General features: G+C 38.1%; 1 protein-coding gene across 1 annotated transcript in view; it reads right to left on the bottom strand.

Annotated features, from left to right (window-relative positions):
- The window catches only part of LOC125238725 (probable chitinase 2), a 28717-nt gene extending 11685 nt beyond the window's left edge, over positions 1 to 17032 (bottom strand). Inside the window, exon 1 of the mRNA XM_048146145.1 lies at positions 16843 to 17032. Within this exon, the coding sequence (XP_048002102.1) occupies positions 16843 to 16912 (70 nt within the window). The 5' untranslated portion in view covers positions 16913 to 17032. The remainder of the gene's footprint in view (positions 1 to 16842) is intronic.
- Between the last annotated feature and the right edge of the window lie 941 nt (positions 17033 to 17973).

Raw genomic sequence — 17973 nt, 5'->3', positions numbered from 1 at the left:
TTCTCTAAGAAACTAGCGTCTTAACTCTTACGGTTATCGAGTTTTTAAAAAAACAAAGATAATTACTGAACACGTGTGCGACAACCTTTACCAACTCCTAATGTTATTTGTTTTTACATGTGCCGTCAGACACTTGACACTGACTTTAATGTTAAGATTAAGATCCTTTCACACTAATTAATTCATTTATTATGTAGGGAAAGGAAAAAAAAATCTCCAATTTAACGAAAAGCGATATACAGGGTGGTTCCTGATGATGAAGCTAACTGCGTGTCGAATTTAACGGAAAACAAAAAAAAAAACACGGTGTATATGGCTTAAAACATTAAGTAGTCTATGTGACCCTGTTCCACAATTCGGTGACATGGATCCCGTAGCGTGACAAACATCTCGAGCGTGTAACTGCTTTGTTCACGGCAACTCATCTTTCGGTACTTGATGGGAAAGTAATGTATTTAGGTACTAGCTTTTGCCCGCGGCTTCGCTCGCGTTAGAAAGAGACAAAAAGTAGCCTATGTCACTCTCCATCCCTTCAACTATCTCCACTTAAAAAATCACGTCAATCCGTCGATCCGTTTTGCCGTGAAAGACGGACAAACAAATAGACACACACACTTTCTCATTTATAATATTAAGTATAAAGAATATGGAGTATGGATAGTGTGGCCTGAAACCAGACGAAGTTTGTTTTTTATAAATGGGCTAATTCTTGGCCACAGACTTGCTAAAGGCAAAGAGGATGGAGTATTGTAGAGATTTACTGTCAAAGTAAAATGTGTAATCACAGTGCATGGACTGCTATCTCTCGACACAGGCTTAAAACTTTTGAGAGCTTGAATATGTGTTAAAATGTTAAATATGAATATTGGCGCCATCTCTCCGAGTGTTCCCCAAAGGTGTAACGCCATCTAGGCCACGGTACCTTTTTCTCTATGGCTTTGAGGTACATTTTTTTCTTAGACTTTATCCGTCTATATGGTGTTATGTCTTTGCTAAAGGCAAAGATGTGGCCTACGATGGAGTGAGCTCGCCAGAAGATTCCTGTTCACCATAGATTTGAAGGTTGATGAGTTCAAATTTAGGGCCTTCTCGGACTTGGCGCCGGGGCAAGGGCCCCAGCTCGCTCCCATCTAGATCTGGGCCTGCCTTTATCATACTAACTACAATAGTAGCCCGTGTGGTGACGGGTTAAGAATTTCACCACCCCCTTTCTTCCCGTGGGTGTCGTAGAAGGCGACTGTGGGATATGGGTTAAAGTGTGGCGTAGGCGAGAGGCTGGCAACCTGTCACTGCAATGTCACACTTTCGTTTTCTATCGACCCGACCGATCGAATATAACATAATAGTTAATGCGTATAATTTTAGACGTAAACTCAATGTATCAATGTATGTCTCTGTGAGAACTGATGTGGAGGTAAATGCATGTTTACCATATAATTTAATTTTTATACAAAAGTATACAGTACATTTAACTCTGTTTGTTCTCCTAATAAATAAATAAAAAATAGACCCCTTATTTGCCAAGAGTGGCACTGAAACTTGAGTAGTTTCATGTGCTCTGCCTACCCCTTCATGGGATACAGGCGTGATTGTATGTATGTGTGTATGTACAATAGTAGATGTACGGATAATTTAATTGTAGGTATTAGGAATAATCTGTAAAAATAGTTGCTGTATTTAAAAAATCCATACTTCCAAGTAGTGTTATTAGGTCCGTACAGACACAGCTCGAGGTATGTACAAACACACAAGTCCATACAAACACAGAGGTCTTTCCAAGCACACCTCGATTAAGGTTGAATTTCGCACTCGATTCGACCTCTTTTATGATATACCTCGTCATTAATGTTGTGTTTGGCGCATGATTACGGCCTTTCGTTGCGATACTGGCACACCAGTCAAAACGGGGGCCGTTAGCGTAAACGGGGGCCTATAGCGTAAACGGGGGCCGTATACTGGTGGCTCTAACGGCCACAACAGTATCGCAACGAAAGGCCGAAATCATGCGCCAAACACAACATTAATGACGAGGTATATCATAAGAGGTCGAATCGAGTGCGAAATTCAACTTTAATCGAGGTGTGCTTGGAAAGACCTGTGTGTTTGTACGGACTTGTGTGTTTGTACATATCTCGAGCTGTGTCTGTACGGACCTAATAACACTACTCTTCCATACTTATATAACCTTTCACCCCCATTTTAGGAAAGTGGAGGGTTAGAAAGATACAAAAAGTAGTCTATGTCACTCTCCATCCCTTCATCTCCATTTAAAAATCACGTCAATTCGTCTCTCCGTTTTGCCGTGAAAGACAGACAAACAAACAGACACACACACTTTACCATTTATAATATTACTAGCTTTTACCCGCGGCTTCGCCCGCGTAATAAAAGTATTCATTAAGATTTTCATTTGGATCCGTAGGTTTCTCTGTAGGTATATTTATCTGCGATTATTTCGATTGCACATAATACTTTTGCTTGCAATGATTGTAGAAATATTACACATCGACCACAGCGTAGGTAATTCTATATACGCTGGGGAAACCTTTATAAACATCCCACATAGCCCGTATTTCGACACTATGATCGGTGGGTAAAAAGTACTTTTTTCTATTATCCCTTACAATTTTTTACATTTTGCTTATACTTATCGCAAACGTAATCTTCAAGCAAGCAAACAACGATCGTCTTAGAGCACATTGATTGTAAGAGACCGCCGACCGATTATCCGTATCCCGCTAACGATACCCATATTATCCGTATCCGTATCCGTATCGCTATCGCTATCGCTTTCCCTATCGCTATCCCTATCCCTATCCCATATCAAGATGTTTAATGATATAACACTTTAAGTTCTCGCGCTTTGTACACATATTTAAAGTCACATACAGGTCGAACGCGATTAATTAACATTATTTTTACCTTTTTTCCCAACGTTTCGGCCAGGTTGCACTGGCCGTGGTCGCGGAAGACTGACGTCCCAGCAAAATGTCACCGGAGATGTAAACAACACAAAACTACCCGATATTAATTTATATAAATGTTCGGGGTAGACAAATAAATATAATCTACCCGCTTTTAGTTAATGTTTATTTCCCACCATGTTTATTTTAAAGGTAAAAATAATGTTAATTAATCGCGTTCGACCTGTATGTGACTATAAATATATGTTTAATGATTTCTTATCAAGTGCTAAAATATAAAGTTTCATGGTTTTATCTTTTAAAATTAAGAAATCCCATACAAACTTTCAACCTCTTTTTCAACCCCTTCATCCCTTTTTTTTTCGAAATAAAAAGTAGCCTATGTTCTGTCTCAGGGTCTAAAGATTGTCTGTTCCAAATTTCATCAAAATCGGTTGCGTGGTTTAAGCGGGAAAGCGTAACAGACAGACAGACAGAGTTACTTTCGCATTTATAATATTAGTATGGAGTATGGATGGATGGATACCCTCCACTTTCCTAAAATGGGGGTGAAAGTTTGTATGGAGTATTCCGCAATTTTAGAATTTAATGCGAGTGAAGTCGCGGGCTAGTAAACGATAAACGATAATTAAAGAGGCGTAAAACAGGGAAAAACCCGAGAAATAAACAAGTTCAGAATATGGGCCAAATTGTCAAAACTGGATTTTTGAATCTCGGCCATTCGATTTCGTGAAATTCGTTCAATAATATCTCCACTACTAGCGATTTAAATTCTACTAACAGAATCGAAAACGAGTGGTTTAAGGTTTAAGATCATTTAATCTCATTAAGAATTTTACAATTCACTTATACGAGATAAAACATTAATAACTTAAAACATACCACCACCACCACTAGTTTTAAAATTACTAGCCGTCCTTTTTCAAAAATAGCATTACGTATGATTGCGTCGTTTTCCATAGACTTTCGAACGGCGAATTCGAAATTCAAGAATCGATCCCCGAGGTTCAAAAGTTTTGAGCTTGCAAGTGTCGAGAGATGGCAGTCTATGTACTGTGATATACATTTTACTTTAACAGTAACTCTCATCATACTGAATCCTCTTTGACTATACGTGACTATTAGGGTTTGCTCCCGGGAAATACTGGTACCGAAAGTACCGGGAATTCCCGGGATTTTTGGCCAAGCAAAGAACCGGGAAATCAACTTGACAAATCCCGGTACTTTCGGTACTTTCGGGAAATACTTTTGAGTGACATTTTTTGCTACAAAATTTATTTATTTCTCTTTATATTATTTAAACAGTTAAAAAATAGGCATAGGTACAATAACACGCGCTTAATCACTATTTAATAGCGGGTGGCAGTGGCAGCCTTGCAGCCGTGGCCACCGCGATACCCTAGGGCCTAGGACCCTAGCTAGCCCTAGCCAGTTCAGTAGTTGAGTTTTTGGTGAAGGTTTGTTATATTAATTTGTGTATTTATTTTTTCTCTCTCAGTCTCATTTCTCATTTGACTGATTTCTCTGCATGTTATAAAACTGTGTTCGCGAATTTTGCGATAGATTCAAAAACTACTAAACGGATATTTATGCGTTTTTCACCTATGTATGAATGACTATACTATACACTAAACTATATACTCTCTAGTTATTTTTATATGGAAAAAGGCGCGTGTGGCGGTGTGTCACGCCCTCGGTTCGCTAAATATCAAGCTGCAAGGTTAAATCTGTCATAAAACCGGAATTGGCTCGAATGCACAGAATATATAATAGTACAAGTACAGAAGGCCCACTGCTTTGATGTTCACGAAATGCCGCCTTTTTAAATACCTACAGAATTCTTACAAAGAAACGAGCCACACGTGCGCGGCGTCCGGTGATAGGGTTACCAATGGATTCAAACGAATTAATACTCACATAAAATGCTATACTATTATATTCAAGTCTTGGGTACTTTCTAGGTATATATACTGTATTTATATATTTTTGTTCAAGTTCCAACATCACAAGCCTTATTGAACTTTTCCGTGGGACTTAATCAGTAGTAGATCTGTGTAAGAATGTCCTATGGTATTTATGTTATTCAATATGTCTATTTAACTAAGTATTATTAGCCATTCCACACGCGGACATCGCTTAAAAAAACCTCGCGACGTAAAATAACAATAGAAAGTGCGAATGTGCATTCCTTGAGACCGCGCGCCACCCCTGAGTAGGCCGCGAATTCGCGGCCGCCAGGATGTACTTGTAGCGCGGCGATAGAATCGCGGAGTGAGCCGCCCCTGTCGAATGACCAACATAGTATAGTATAAATGTCACAATTTATCTGAAATACTACGTTTGGCGCCTTATTTCTAAATATAGAGCAGTCGTATTTAAAACCACTCGAATATGGATCAAAAGTTGAAAATTATAAAATACGTAGATGGCTTAATTAGGTACCTACATTTTTTTATACCACGTCGGTGGCAAACAAGTAAGTATACAGCGTAATGGAAAGCGCTTAAACAAAAATATTCAATCTAGAAACTTTAAGGATTTTAGTGAGATGATTTTGGGGTGTCTAATGTCTATAGCAGCAGATCTCAAAAAGTTTGTACATAGCCACGCCAGCAAATTTTAATTGATCCTATTTTGTTACCAACATTTAGTACTTTCGTAAGATATATACAGGATAATTATTATAATTAAGAAAATATAAATACTAGAGAACCTTAAAACTTACTAACAAAATCTTAATTCATCAAAAAAAACTTGGTAACAAAATAACTGCTGATAGATGAGATGACATCGAAATGAATAAATGGGGTAGAGTTCTTAGAGTTATTAAGTGTTAATGAACAATATGTCTATTTAATTAAATTTAACAATTATGTGACGTCATTATACTATAGTAATTTATGATATTACTGCAATATACTAATTGTCAAATGTTACCAATTTATTTCATTAGCTAAGTGATTCGTTTGACAAACTAACACGTGACTAAGGCACTGGTCCCACCGCGAGCTATTAAGCTATGAGCTATCAGCTATAAAAACGAACAAAAGATAAGCACCCCTGTGCAAATAAAAGAGACACGGCGATTTTGATAGCTCACCGCTGGGCTAGTAACTATAAACATCGCCGTGTCTCTTTTATTTGCACAGGGGTGCTTATCTTTTGTTCGTTTTTATAGCCGATAGTTCATAGCTTACTAGCTCGCGGTGGGACCAGTGCCTAAGCGATGAATTCTCAGAATTCATCGTTTATCGCGCAGATACTCTTGGCTGAACTATAAAATTGTGAATCATATTCCTGGCAAATATATTTAAATCTAGCTTTTGCCCCCGGCTCCGCTCGCGTTGAATTTGAAAATTGCGGAATGCACCATACAAACTTCCACCCTCCCCCATATTAGGAATGTGGGGGTTATAAATAGACAAAAAGTAGCCTATGTCACTCTCCATCCCTTCAACTATCTCCACTTAAAAAATCACGTCAATTCGTCGCTCCGTTTTGCCGTGAAAGACGGACAAACAAACAGACACACACACACTTTCCCACTTATAATATTAGTATGGATTATGATCATGAATTATCCTAATTTCGTATTTCTAATAAAACCTAATTAATTATTATTAATTTTTCAATCGATCGGACTATATTGTGACAAGTTTTAGTTTAGTTTATTATTTTTAGGCACCAGCAGTTTTAAGACTTGCCATGCCCTAACAGGGTATAATGTTCCTATTGTTCCTACTTTACAATAAGGTACAGCGGGACAAATCTCGACTGGGGACAATTCTAACTAATCCATTTTTTCCATTATTACACTATGATGTTGAGTTCTACATGTATCCACTGAACACGCCTACCATACATAACCGGTGGACATTTAATAATGCAAACATTGTAAAACATGAAAAAAATGGATCAGTTACATTTGTCCCCCAGTCGGGATGTGCCCCGCTGTACCTTAATTCCACCACTTTATGTATAACCTAACCACAAAATTTAAATTTTGAAAAAACACCCGACTGCGACATAGTAGACCGATTTTCATGAAACATGGCGAAGAACACTTCCGACTAACTCAGCTTTCAGACAAAAAAAACTCAGACAGACAGACAGACAGATATATTTTTTTGCATAAAGATATGTATGGAGCAGGATAGGTACTTACTTAAAACGAAAAAGAGTTCTGGAACTTCTGGAGTTAGATTGTAAATGGAAATTTATTGTCAGATGGAATAGCTAGAATGCAAAATTTCGCGAATGTCGCCAGTATCCTTGGTACAATGCGTCAAGGGTCAAGGGCCTATTTTAGACATTAGATAGCTTTAAGTTTAGTTTTAGTTTCTTATGTAAATATGTTCATGTAAATAAAGATGTTTTTTGGTAGCTAGAATCATTGAGCTATTACTACTACGTATAGAGAAGACATCGCCCATCGCTACCGTGTTCCGTTCAACTGCGGCCGGCCGGCCGCACGTCATTCAGTCGCTTACGAGTACTGAAGCGCGGCGGTCGTAATATGTTTTAAAACGAAACAGGATAAAAACTGGTTAAATAATTTAAATATGCCCTCGTGTGTGATGCGATATTGCACTAACAATTCAAGCAATACGTCGAAGTGCAAAGGAGTAACTTTCCATAGGTAAGTAACTGTATAATCATTTTAAATTTTAATTTGAGCAAATTGTTTAGTGGACGCCATTTTGCGTCTCTTGTCAAAGACTAAAAATTGAGAGATGTGACGTTGTGTGCATTGTGTGGATACTTGGATAGTAAAAGGCGATGTGCGGAATATAATATAAAGCCTGACCTGAGTCATATATTTTTGGTCTGTTCTAATGAAATTCCGCAGCATGGCGCGTAGTCATATAAAGAACTTACTTAAGTTAATGGATGAAAAAAGGTAAAATATGATTTATTGTTTATTTTCTAAGTACTTTTACTATAATATTACTTTAAATTTACATTTACTTTTTTTATTATAGGTTTTGCACGTCTGGGCCTTAAAGACAGGGAAAAACGGATGAAACACGAAGCTAAAACTGATCAGAAAATCAATTATTTTTCAAAGCGGCAAAAGTTAACAAAACAAAAGTAAATAAAAATAATATTTGTACATAACTATATGGCTGTTTTTTTACGAAAGGTTTCCATGATCCCTTGAACCAGTTAATTTATGTACCTACCTACGTCCGTACACAGATTGACTGAGTCCCACGGTAAGCTCGATCAAGAAGGCTTGTGTTTTGGGTACTTAGACGATACATAATTATGATTTACTACTTAATACTTATTGCATAGAAAACATCCATGACTCAAGAACAAATATCTGTGTTCATCACATAAATAAATGCCCTTACCAGGAGGACCGCGGCCACAGTGCTCAAAAATATCTGAACATGCCCTCTTTACGCCATGACAATAGAGGCCAGCTCAGATGTTTGAGCACCCTGGTCGCCTCGATATATCTGATTGTTCAAAATTCTACCTATAATTCTACCTACCTAACCATATATATTTAAAAGATATGTTTCCCCTCCCCTCCCCCGTGCCTCGCCCCGCCCGCGCGGCCCTCTAACTAGTTGTTGACACCTGACAGACTGTTATAAGACATGTGCAAAAACGGTTGTGCTTCCGTGATGAAGTGTGGACCCCGGCCAGTCCTGCCTGCAGTTCCTGACTCCCGGAGAGAAGGTTAGTGTCTTTGACCACCTTGACAGATTTTTGCCCCCTCTTGTCCGTTCATAAACACTGATGGTACAACTGTACATACCCCAGGGGATATAAGCCTCTGAATGAGAGGGTTTTTTGAATCGTTATTTAAAATTGTCTATTTTTTTGTATAAACAAAAAATAAACAGACAATTTTATTACGAATTAATATTAAATTTAACTTGCACGTTCCCGTACGTATTTAATTAAATAGGCAGAATATAAACAAAAGTGACGCCTCTGCGGAGTTGACATCGTATGACTATTTAGCCGCCCTCCCCCCGCCCCGCACTGCCGCGCTTGCTACCCAGATTTTGTTTGCGCCGTCTGTTCTATGTACGTAGTACATTATACTTCAATGGCTAGAATAAGATACGTCTATTTTATAGGAATTTTGATTTTCTTAAAACTCCAAAGAAGTTTTTTAAAATATTTTTGGAAATAAAAGCCGTGTGTCAGGTATGACGCCACGCCATACGTCAAGCACCGCGCGTGCTACGTCATCGTCGGCTACGTCACACCGCGTCACCGCCATCGACATACGTAGTGCAGTGCACCGTTGCATTTTAGTGATTGTGAAATCGATTGTAATCAATAAAAGTGAATCGCCACATCGACCGCGGGCAATCTTTCATCCTAAACCGCTTAGGACACTTAGTTAAGACTAATAATATTGTAATTTGCACGAAATATACTCTAATTCTGTCGTACAGACTTCTTATCATTTTCCTCCGCTGCTGCCACTCCCTACATATACATAATTGGCGCAGTCGTTGAGTTGATTCGGTCTAGTCGCGAATAGATCACCGTGATCTCGTTCCGGCATCGATCAACAAAAGGACCCTGGCAGACAGACGAGGCGATCAAGAAGTAGAAACAGCGGAATAGAGTCAGCGCACACACGGGAACCTACAATGAAATTGGCTTGGTGAGTACACATATGAGATTGGTTGCAATTTACTATCCCAGTGTTCCTCCCTGCCAAGATTTTTCATCCACGTAGATCAAGTTCCCCTAGGTTAGGTAATAACTTAAGAAACATCCTTCTAGACGCCAACAGAGACCTTGATAATTTAGATAACAGCCTAGAATCTGACCAGGAAGAAGTAGGAAATATGACAAGCTTAGACGTAGTTTACAAGGCCGTTCGCTTATTACCCGAATTTGACGGTAACCCGCACGTTCTTACTAGATTTATAAGGCTATGCGATCAATTAGTAACAGAATATGTCCGCGAAGGACAAGATTTAGTAAATTTTGCACTACTAAATGGCATTTTAAATAAAGTAACTGGATCTGCCGCCAGATTAATAAACACAAACGGCATACCAGAAAATTGGTTAGCAATTCGCAATGCTTTAGTAAATAATTTTTCAGACCAACGAGATGAGACTTCTCTTTACAATGATCTTGCCCTCCTTACACAAGGGTCAAAAACACCTCAGGAATTTTATGAACAGTGCCAAAATCTTTTTAGCACCATAATGACCTATGTAACATTGCACGAATCCGTGAACAGTACTATTGAATCAAAACGTGACTTGTACAAAAAACTGACCCTACAAGCGTTTATCAGAGGACTTAGAGATCCCTTGGTTACCGTATCCGGTGCATGCGCCCAGATACAATAGAAAAAGCATTAGAATTTGTACACGAAGAGAGTAACACCCTGTATTTGCAGAATCGTAATAATAAATTTTTGACTGACAGGAAACAGACTAATTTCCAGCAACCTAGATTCCCTAGTAGCTTTGTATCGTCATATATTACCCCACAAACGAGACAGAACGAGTCCACAACCAGTCCTTCTGGCCCAGCTAGGCAAAATCCAACGAATATTAACCAACTTTCGAACCAACGGTCTCCACAGACACCATCTACCCAGCGTACTAATAATCCCCAACAAGGTCCCTCCCGCACTCAGCAAATATTTAGAGCCCTCCCAAGATCAAATATGTCCACTGGATTTAGAATCCAACCTCGACCCCAAAGCAATGATTATCCAAGACCTATGAGTGGCATAAGCCATCCAGTTGCTAGATCCATTCCACATAACAATAACCAAAATAACAACATGGACATTAATTTGAATGACTTTAGCTATGACCCCGAAAATATATACCAAGCTACTGACTACTCGAACGACTATCAGAGTTACTATGAGTATGACTGTTACAACAATTACGACGTACAAGAATACTATCATGTCGAGCAGCCAAATTCCGAGATAAGCTTCTTAGCAAGCAACCCTTTGCCTTTGGAAAATCACGTTAATATCGAGCCTGTAGAAACCCCCAAAAGTTCAAATTTTTCGCAGACTTCGAAGAAGAATACACAAAGATAGAAATTAACTTGCAGAACCGAAAACAACTACCGTACATACAAATACATGACCCACCGCTTAAGCTACTTCTAGACACAGGAGCAAATAAATCGTTTTTGAGCCCTGACGCAGTAGAAAAATATTATTCATGCTACCCGTTAACATATGATCCCTTCATTGTAACAAATATCCACGCGACTACTAAAAATTCTCATTCCATAACACTTCCAGCTTTCCAGGAATTCAACACTGACGAATCGATAAAGTACTTTGTGTACAAATTTCACGACTATTTTGACGGCTTACTTGGAAATGATCTATTTGAGCATTGGAAGGCTGACATTCGCTATAGCACACATGAATTCATAACTCCTAACGCGGTTAATCCCATTGAAATGTACATATCTGGAAATAGTAATCTATTCGAAACTATCATTCCAGCAAACTCTTCAATGTTAATTCAGGCCCCCGTAAATATTCCGGATGGTCATATTTTAGTTGAACAACAAATACATTGTAATTGCACCATAACGAGTTGCATCACTTCTGCGAAAGATAACACGTGCATCATGGAAGTACATAACACGTTACCGAGAGACGTAATTTTTTCACTGACCGAACCTGTCCGCGCGGAAGTATTCAATTGCGAAATCGTATCGAAGCGATCTGAGTCATCGTATGATCGCATTTCGCACGTCTTATCACAGCTACGTACAGATCACTTGAATACAGAGGAAACAACTAACTTACAGAATATTTGTGCCGAATATGCAGACGTATTTTATGTAGAAGGCGAACCTCTCACTTTCACTAACAAAATTAAACATACCATAAAAACAACCGATGAAATTCCAGTACACTCTAAAACTTATAGGTATCCTCATATTCATAGGCAAGAGATACAGTCACAAGTTCAAAAAATGTTGCAACAAGGTATTATCAGGCCTTCGACCTCCGCTTGGAGTGCACCTATTTGGATAGTTCCAAAAAAAATGGACGCTTCTGGAAAACAAAAATGGAGACTAGTAGTCGATTTTAGAAAACTAAACGAGAAAACTATCCCTGACAAATATCCCATACCTAATATTTCGGACATATTAGATAAATTAGGCAAGTGTCAATATTTTACTACACTTGACTTAGCAAGCGGCTTCTACCAAGTTGAAATGGACCCTGCAGATATTCATAAAAGTGGGTTTAGTGTAGAACAAGGGAAATTTGAGTTTTTAAGGATGCCTATGGGAATGCGGAACTCGCCGTCCACATTCCAGAGAGTCATGGATAACGTACTTCAAGGGTTACAAAATTCAATATGCGTAGTGTATCTAGATGATATTTTAGTATTTTCAACATCACTACAGGAACACACAATAAATTTAAAGAAAATCTTTCAAAGACTTAGAGAATCCAACTTTAAAATTCAGATGGACAAATCCGAATTTTTAAAACGAGAAACGCCGTACCTTGGACATATCATAACTCCCGATGGCGTAAAACCCAATCCTGACAAGGTAAAAGCTATAGAAAAATACCCTTTACCAAGAACAAGTCGACAAATTAAACAATTTTTAGGCCTATTAGGCTACTACAGGAAATTCATTCCCGATTTTGCTCGAGTCACAAAACCATTCACCGAATGTCTCAAAAAAGGTAAAAAGATAAACATTGACTCAAAATATATAGAATGCTTTGAAAAATGCAAAACCCTATTAACAAATGACCCAATACTGCAATATCCTGATTTCAGCAAGGAATTTCTTCTTACTACTGACGCGTCAAATGTAGCAATATCCGGTATTTTATCTCAAGGACCCATAGGATCCGACAAACCCATTTCGTACGCATCACGTACGTTAAATGACGCTGAACTAAATTACAGTACAATAGAAAAAGAGCTACTCGCAATAGTATGGGCTACTAAATATTTTCGCCCATATTTATTCGGAAGGAAATTTAAAATCGTAACGGACCACAGACCCCTCCAATGGATATTTAACCTTAAAGAACCCAATTCACGACTTACACGATGGAGTCTAAAACTTTCTGAATACGACTTTACTGTAATTTATAAAAAGGGAAATGTAACACGAACGCGGACGCATTGTCCCGTATCGAAATTCACAACGAAATAAGTTCAGTAATAGCAAACCCCTCAGAAACACCCGACATTCACGAACTAGATGACAGACAAACGGATTCTGACCACACAAGTCTAGAAAATCCCATTTTAGAGATTCCAATTTCAGAAGATCCCTTAAACATATTTCCTAGACAAATTATTTTTAACATATTAAACCGAAAATCACGTATCTCAGATACGACCACAAAACCTTTTGAATCACGTATAAGAACCACCGTTGAAATATTTGAAGAAAACCTAGAACAAGAAGTTATAAACGCAGTAGTGAAACATATCGATCCGAAGCAACGAACGGCAATCCTAGTCAAACCAGCAGATAAAATGTACGAAATAGTCCTCATTATTCAAAACAAATTTAAAAACTCATCAATGAAACTTTTCCTGGTAAAATCCGAATTAGAAAATGTCACCAGTCTTGAGCAACAACAAAAAATTCTCCGAAACTACCACGAAGGCAAAACAAACCATCGTGGGATCAACGAAACATACCTTTCATTATCTCACAAATATTATTGGCCGAAAATGCGCGACAGCATTTCTCAATACATAAACAATTGCGATGTATGCGGTTGCGCAAAATATGACCGCAACCCAATCAATCAGCAATTCCAGGTAGTCCCACCTGCAACAAAGCCTTTTGAAATAATGCATGCCGATACCTTTACTGTTGAGCAAGAGAAATACCTAACACTTATTGATTCATTCACCAAATATGCACAAGCTTATCTTTTACCCGATGCTACGGCACCCAGTATAGTAAAGGCATTACTAAATCATAGTACACATCACAATTTCCCTTATGTAATTGTTACGGATCAAGGAACGGAATTCAATAATCAAATTGTAAGAGAATTTCTCAAATTACATAAAATCAACCATCATAAAATAGCAGCACACGCACCTAATGAAAACGGACTGATAGAGAGATTCCATAGTACCATCCTAGAACACTTGAGATTATTAAAAATCCAAAATAAAAATGAACACTCTAAAGATTTATTACCCTATGCATTGCTGGCATATAACAGCTCAATTCATAGTTTGACCAAATGTCGACCTTACGATCTCTTAAACGGACACTTTGACCCGAGAGACCCGATACACATCGAAACTGAGGAAACCTTATTGCAGAAGTATATAGATAATCATAGAAACAAAATGAAAATTGTTTACAACCTAGTTCACAACCACTGCCAAAACGAGCGATCCAACATTATGTCACGATTAAACAAAAACAGAGAGCCAGTTGTTGAATATTCCCCAAATCAGGAAGTTTATATAAAAAATCCGTTAGCTATGCGACAGAAACTAGCCCCTCGATTCACAGCGGATAAAATAGAAAGTAACTTACCTGTTCATATTTATACGTCTAAAAAACACAAACTTGTACCGAAATCACTTTTAAAAAAGGTACCTCAATCTCGATTGTTACAGGTTCCTACTGTGGACCTGGATCAACCTGGCCCTAGCTCAGGAGATCCAACTGGAGAGAATTGACGATGGACCTGGACTTTTACCTTTCAAACTAGGACAGACCAAAGTAGTTTCCCACTACCATACCTTCTTACAATACATTAATCTTGACGACATACAGAGAAACCTTGACTTAATCCTAACACAGCTGACTGAAGCCACTAATTCTTTAAACAATAGTACTTTCATTTTTTTCAAATATCAAATCAAATACCTTTATTCTAAAATAGAAAAGATCTCGGCACAGCTCAACACTTTTTCAAGTAAAAGAGTAAAGAGAGGCCTTATCGACCCGTTAGGCTCACTGATCAAAAGTATCAGTGGAAACCTAGACTATACAGACGCAATAAAATACGACAATGCAATAAAAATATTACAGAGTAATGACGAGACCTTGTCGAATAAGTTCAATCAACATATAAGTCTACTTAAAAAATGGATTGTCGAGCAAAACCAAACCTTATCGATATTAGTCATAAATCAACAAAAACTAAGTAAAGCATTGTTAGCACTGAGTAACAGTACTTTAGCGAATAACGACAAGTTGATTCATTACGCACATCTTAATCAGCTTTTTAACATCATAGCGGATAACGCTAACGATTTGTACGCAGAGATGATACGTATAGAAAACATCTTAGCATATAGTAAAATAAGTAACGTGCACCATTCTATTTTAAGTATCACCTCAATAAGAGACATAATTGGAAGTCTGCACAGAATATATGACAGCAAACAAATTCTTAGTTTAGATATAAGAGACTATTATACTTGCATTAGGATAGGCTCATATTTCTCAGGAAATAAATTAGTAATCGTCTTAAGAGTACCTATTATCTATGAAAGCACGTTTAATCTATATAAGTTATGTCCCTTACCTAATAAATACCACGAAATCCTTATCCCCCCCTATCCGTTAATTGCAACCAATACTCTAGAACATGTGTACATGGAGGCAGAATGCCCGAAGTCAGGCGATTGGTACATCTGCGAGCAAAAACTGAGTCACCAGATACGCACGGATCAAGATTGCATACATAAACTCATACTTACACAGGAGGTAGATGAAACGTGTAAATCCACGCCTATCTCGCTGTCCAAGGAAGCTCTACTGGAGCTAGATGATCAACACTATGCCGTCAGTTTCCCGAAACCGACAAAAGTGCAATTAAAATGTCAACAAGAGCAACACGTCATGTTAACAGGAAGCTACGTCGCTACTATACCCCAGCATTGCTCTATGAAAACACAGCAGTTTACCATAATTAATACCAACAATAAAGTCAGAGGCCAACCACTAAAGATTATGTACGTACCTCAGAAAACATCTAGTGACATTGGAAAAGATCGGACCAGTATACTGAAAATGAACTCTATTAACTTGGGCAACCTCGAGAAAATTGAACAACAATTGGCCATTGAGAAGCCTATGGAAATTGACCGAATTCAAACAGCAACTTTTTATCATACATCGATACCGTTCTACACACTTACATTATTCGGTGCAAGCGCACTTACATTCATATTGTACCGCAGATATAAGGTCGCCGCCGCCGCCACAAAAACTACCACAACACAAGAAACTCAAACTGAAGAGCGAAACGTCGCAACATTTTCTGTAGACTCAGAAAATAGTTGCTCAGCTTAGGGGAAGGTGTCAGGTATGACGCCACGCCATACGTCAAGCACCGCGCGTGCTACGTCATCGTCGGCTACGTCACACCGCGTCACCGCCATCGACATACGTAGTGCAGTGCACCGTTGCATTTTAGTGATTGTGAAATCGATTGTAATCAATAAAAGTGAATCGCCACATCGACCGCGGGCAATCTTTCATCCTAAACCGCTTAGGACACTTAGTTAAGACTAATAATATTGTAATTTGCACGAAATATACTCTAATTCTGTCGTACAGACTTCTTATCATTTTCCTCCGCTGCTGCCACTCCCTACATATACATAATTCGTGTTAAGCGTCTACTACTAGCGTACAGAAATAGAAATAAATATTCATGTTAAAAATCGAGTATTTTCAAGGTCACTATTTAGATCATATACGAATAATCACAAGCCCCCTACATTTATAACAAAAACTTATATATCTTAACTGTGGAGAAAATCTTCTCACAACGCACAAGAATAATTGTGTGAAAAACAAGACAATCACTATTATTTAAAAACGTAGATATAAACATTGGCAACATTAAAACAACATTTCTCAATAGGAAAACGTTGCAATATAACCCTGAAAAAAAAAAAACCCCTTCACTCACCTCCCAAGGTCTGGCCATCTAGAACCGACGCCATAGCCGCAATTAAAAAAAACAACTGCATTCCCGCCATTTCACAAATAAAAAAAAAAAAAAATCCACGGAACTGAGAATAAAACTTTTAAAATTCGAATTTGGAACACGACGAACGCGGACGCGGCATCCTCGCGACTACTTTGACATTTGGTACACGTTCTACTAAACTTACCGGTTCTTTCACAGCCATTTTAAGTTCGACCTTAAACTTAAAGCGATTTTACTCATTTTAGTCTGTGTTTGAATTCTCAACCGGTTCGCTGAATCACTTTCCCTTGCTATTCTCTTTCTTAACTTTATATTTACGTCTTAAAGTGTATTTTAGACTGTGATTTCTTGTGTAAATGTAAAAGTATGACCATTTGAGCTGAACATATTTCTTTGTGCAAGCGTGTGCAATTTCTTTGTACAATAAATTATTATATAATCAGTATGCGAACTTTCGGATATCTGTGAAGTTAGGCGCGGTATAGTAGTGCTGATTGGTTCGAAAATATTCGAAATTCGAATGGCGTTGAAATATCGGTTGGCTCTAGGTCATTAACCTTATGTCATTGTTGTTTTGTACAGTTTCCTTACCTGCGGTTTCGTCTGGAGAGACGGTTTAGTCATTGAGGTTTGACGTCAGAGTTTGTTATTCATATCTTGTTATGGGATTACATTCCATTACATACTTATTTATTTACTTGCAATAATTTAAGTTCTAATGAACACAAGTTAAATTATAATCTATTGAAAATATTTCAACTTGTGCTGTCTTAAAGTAGTCACACTACTATGTATATACTGAGGCTGCTGGTGGCTGAGGCTGGTGGCTGAGGAAGTACGCTGGTTCGATTCCAGCCTCAGGCACCAGAGGACTTGGTCACTTTTTCTTTCATATGTGTAATTTATTTCGGTTTTAATAATTTAAGTTACTAAATATATACAGGGTGGCTCATTCAAATCGGTCAGTATGGGAAAGTCTGAAACTATAAGACATACGAAGATCTGTTCCTAGGAACCATGACACCGATTTGAATAAAAGGAAAAACTGCATTCAATGCATTTGAAAAAGAAGCTGTTGAATACTCTAACGTTGGTCACTTCGAATCGAAC

Source organism: Leguminivora glycinivorella, chromosome 24 (assembly GCF_023078275.1).
Source record: "Leguminivora glycinivorella isolate SPB_JAAS2020 chromosome 24, LegGlyc_1.1, whole genome shotgun sequence".
Classification (NCBI taxonomy): Eukaryota; Metazoa; Arthropoda; class Insecta; order Lepidoptera; family Tortricidae; genus Leguminivora; species Leguminivora glycinivorella.
Note: the sequence above shows the minus strand (reverse complement) of the source record. Positions and strands in the feature narration are given on the sequence as shown.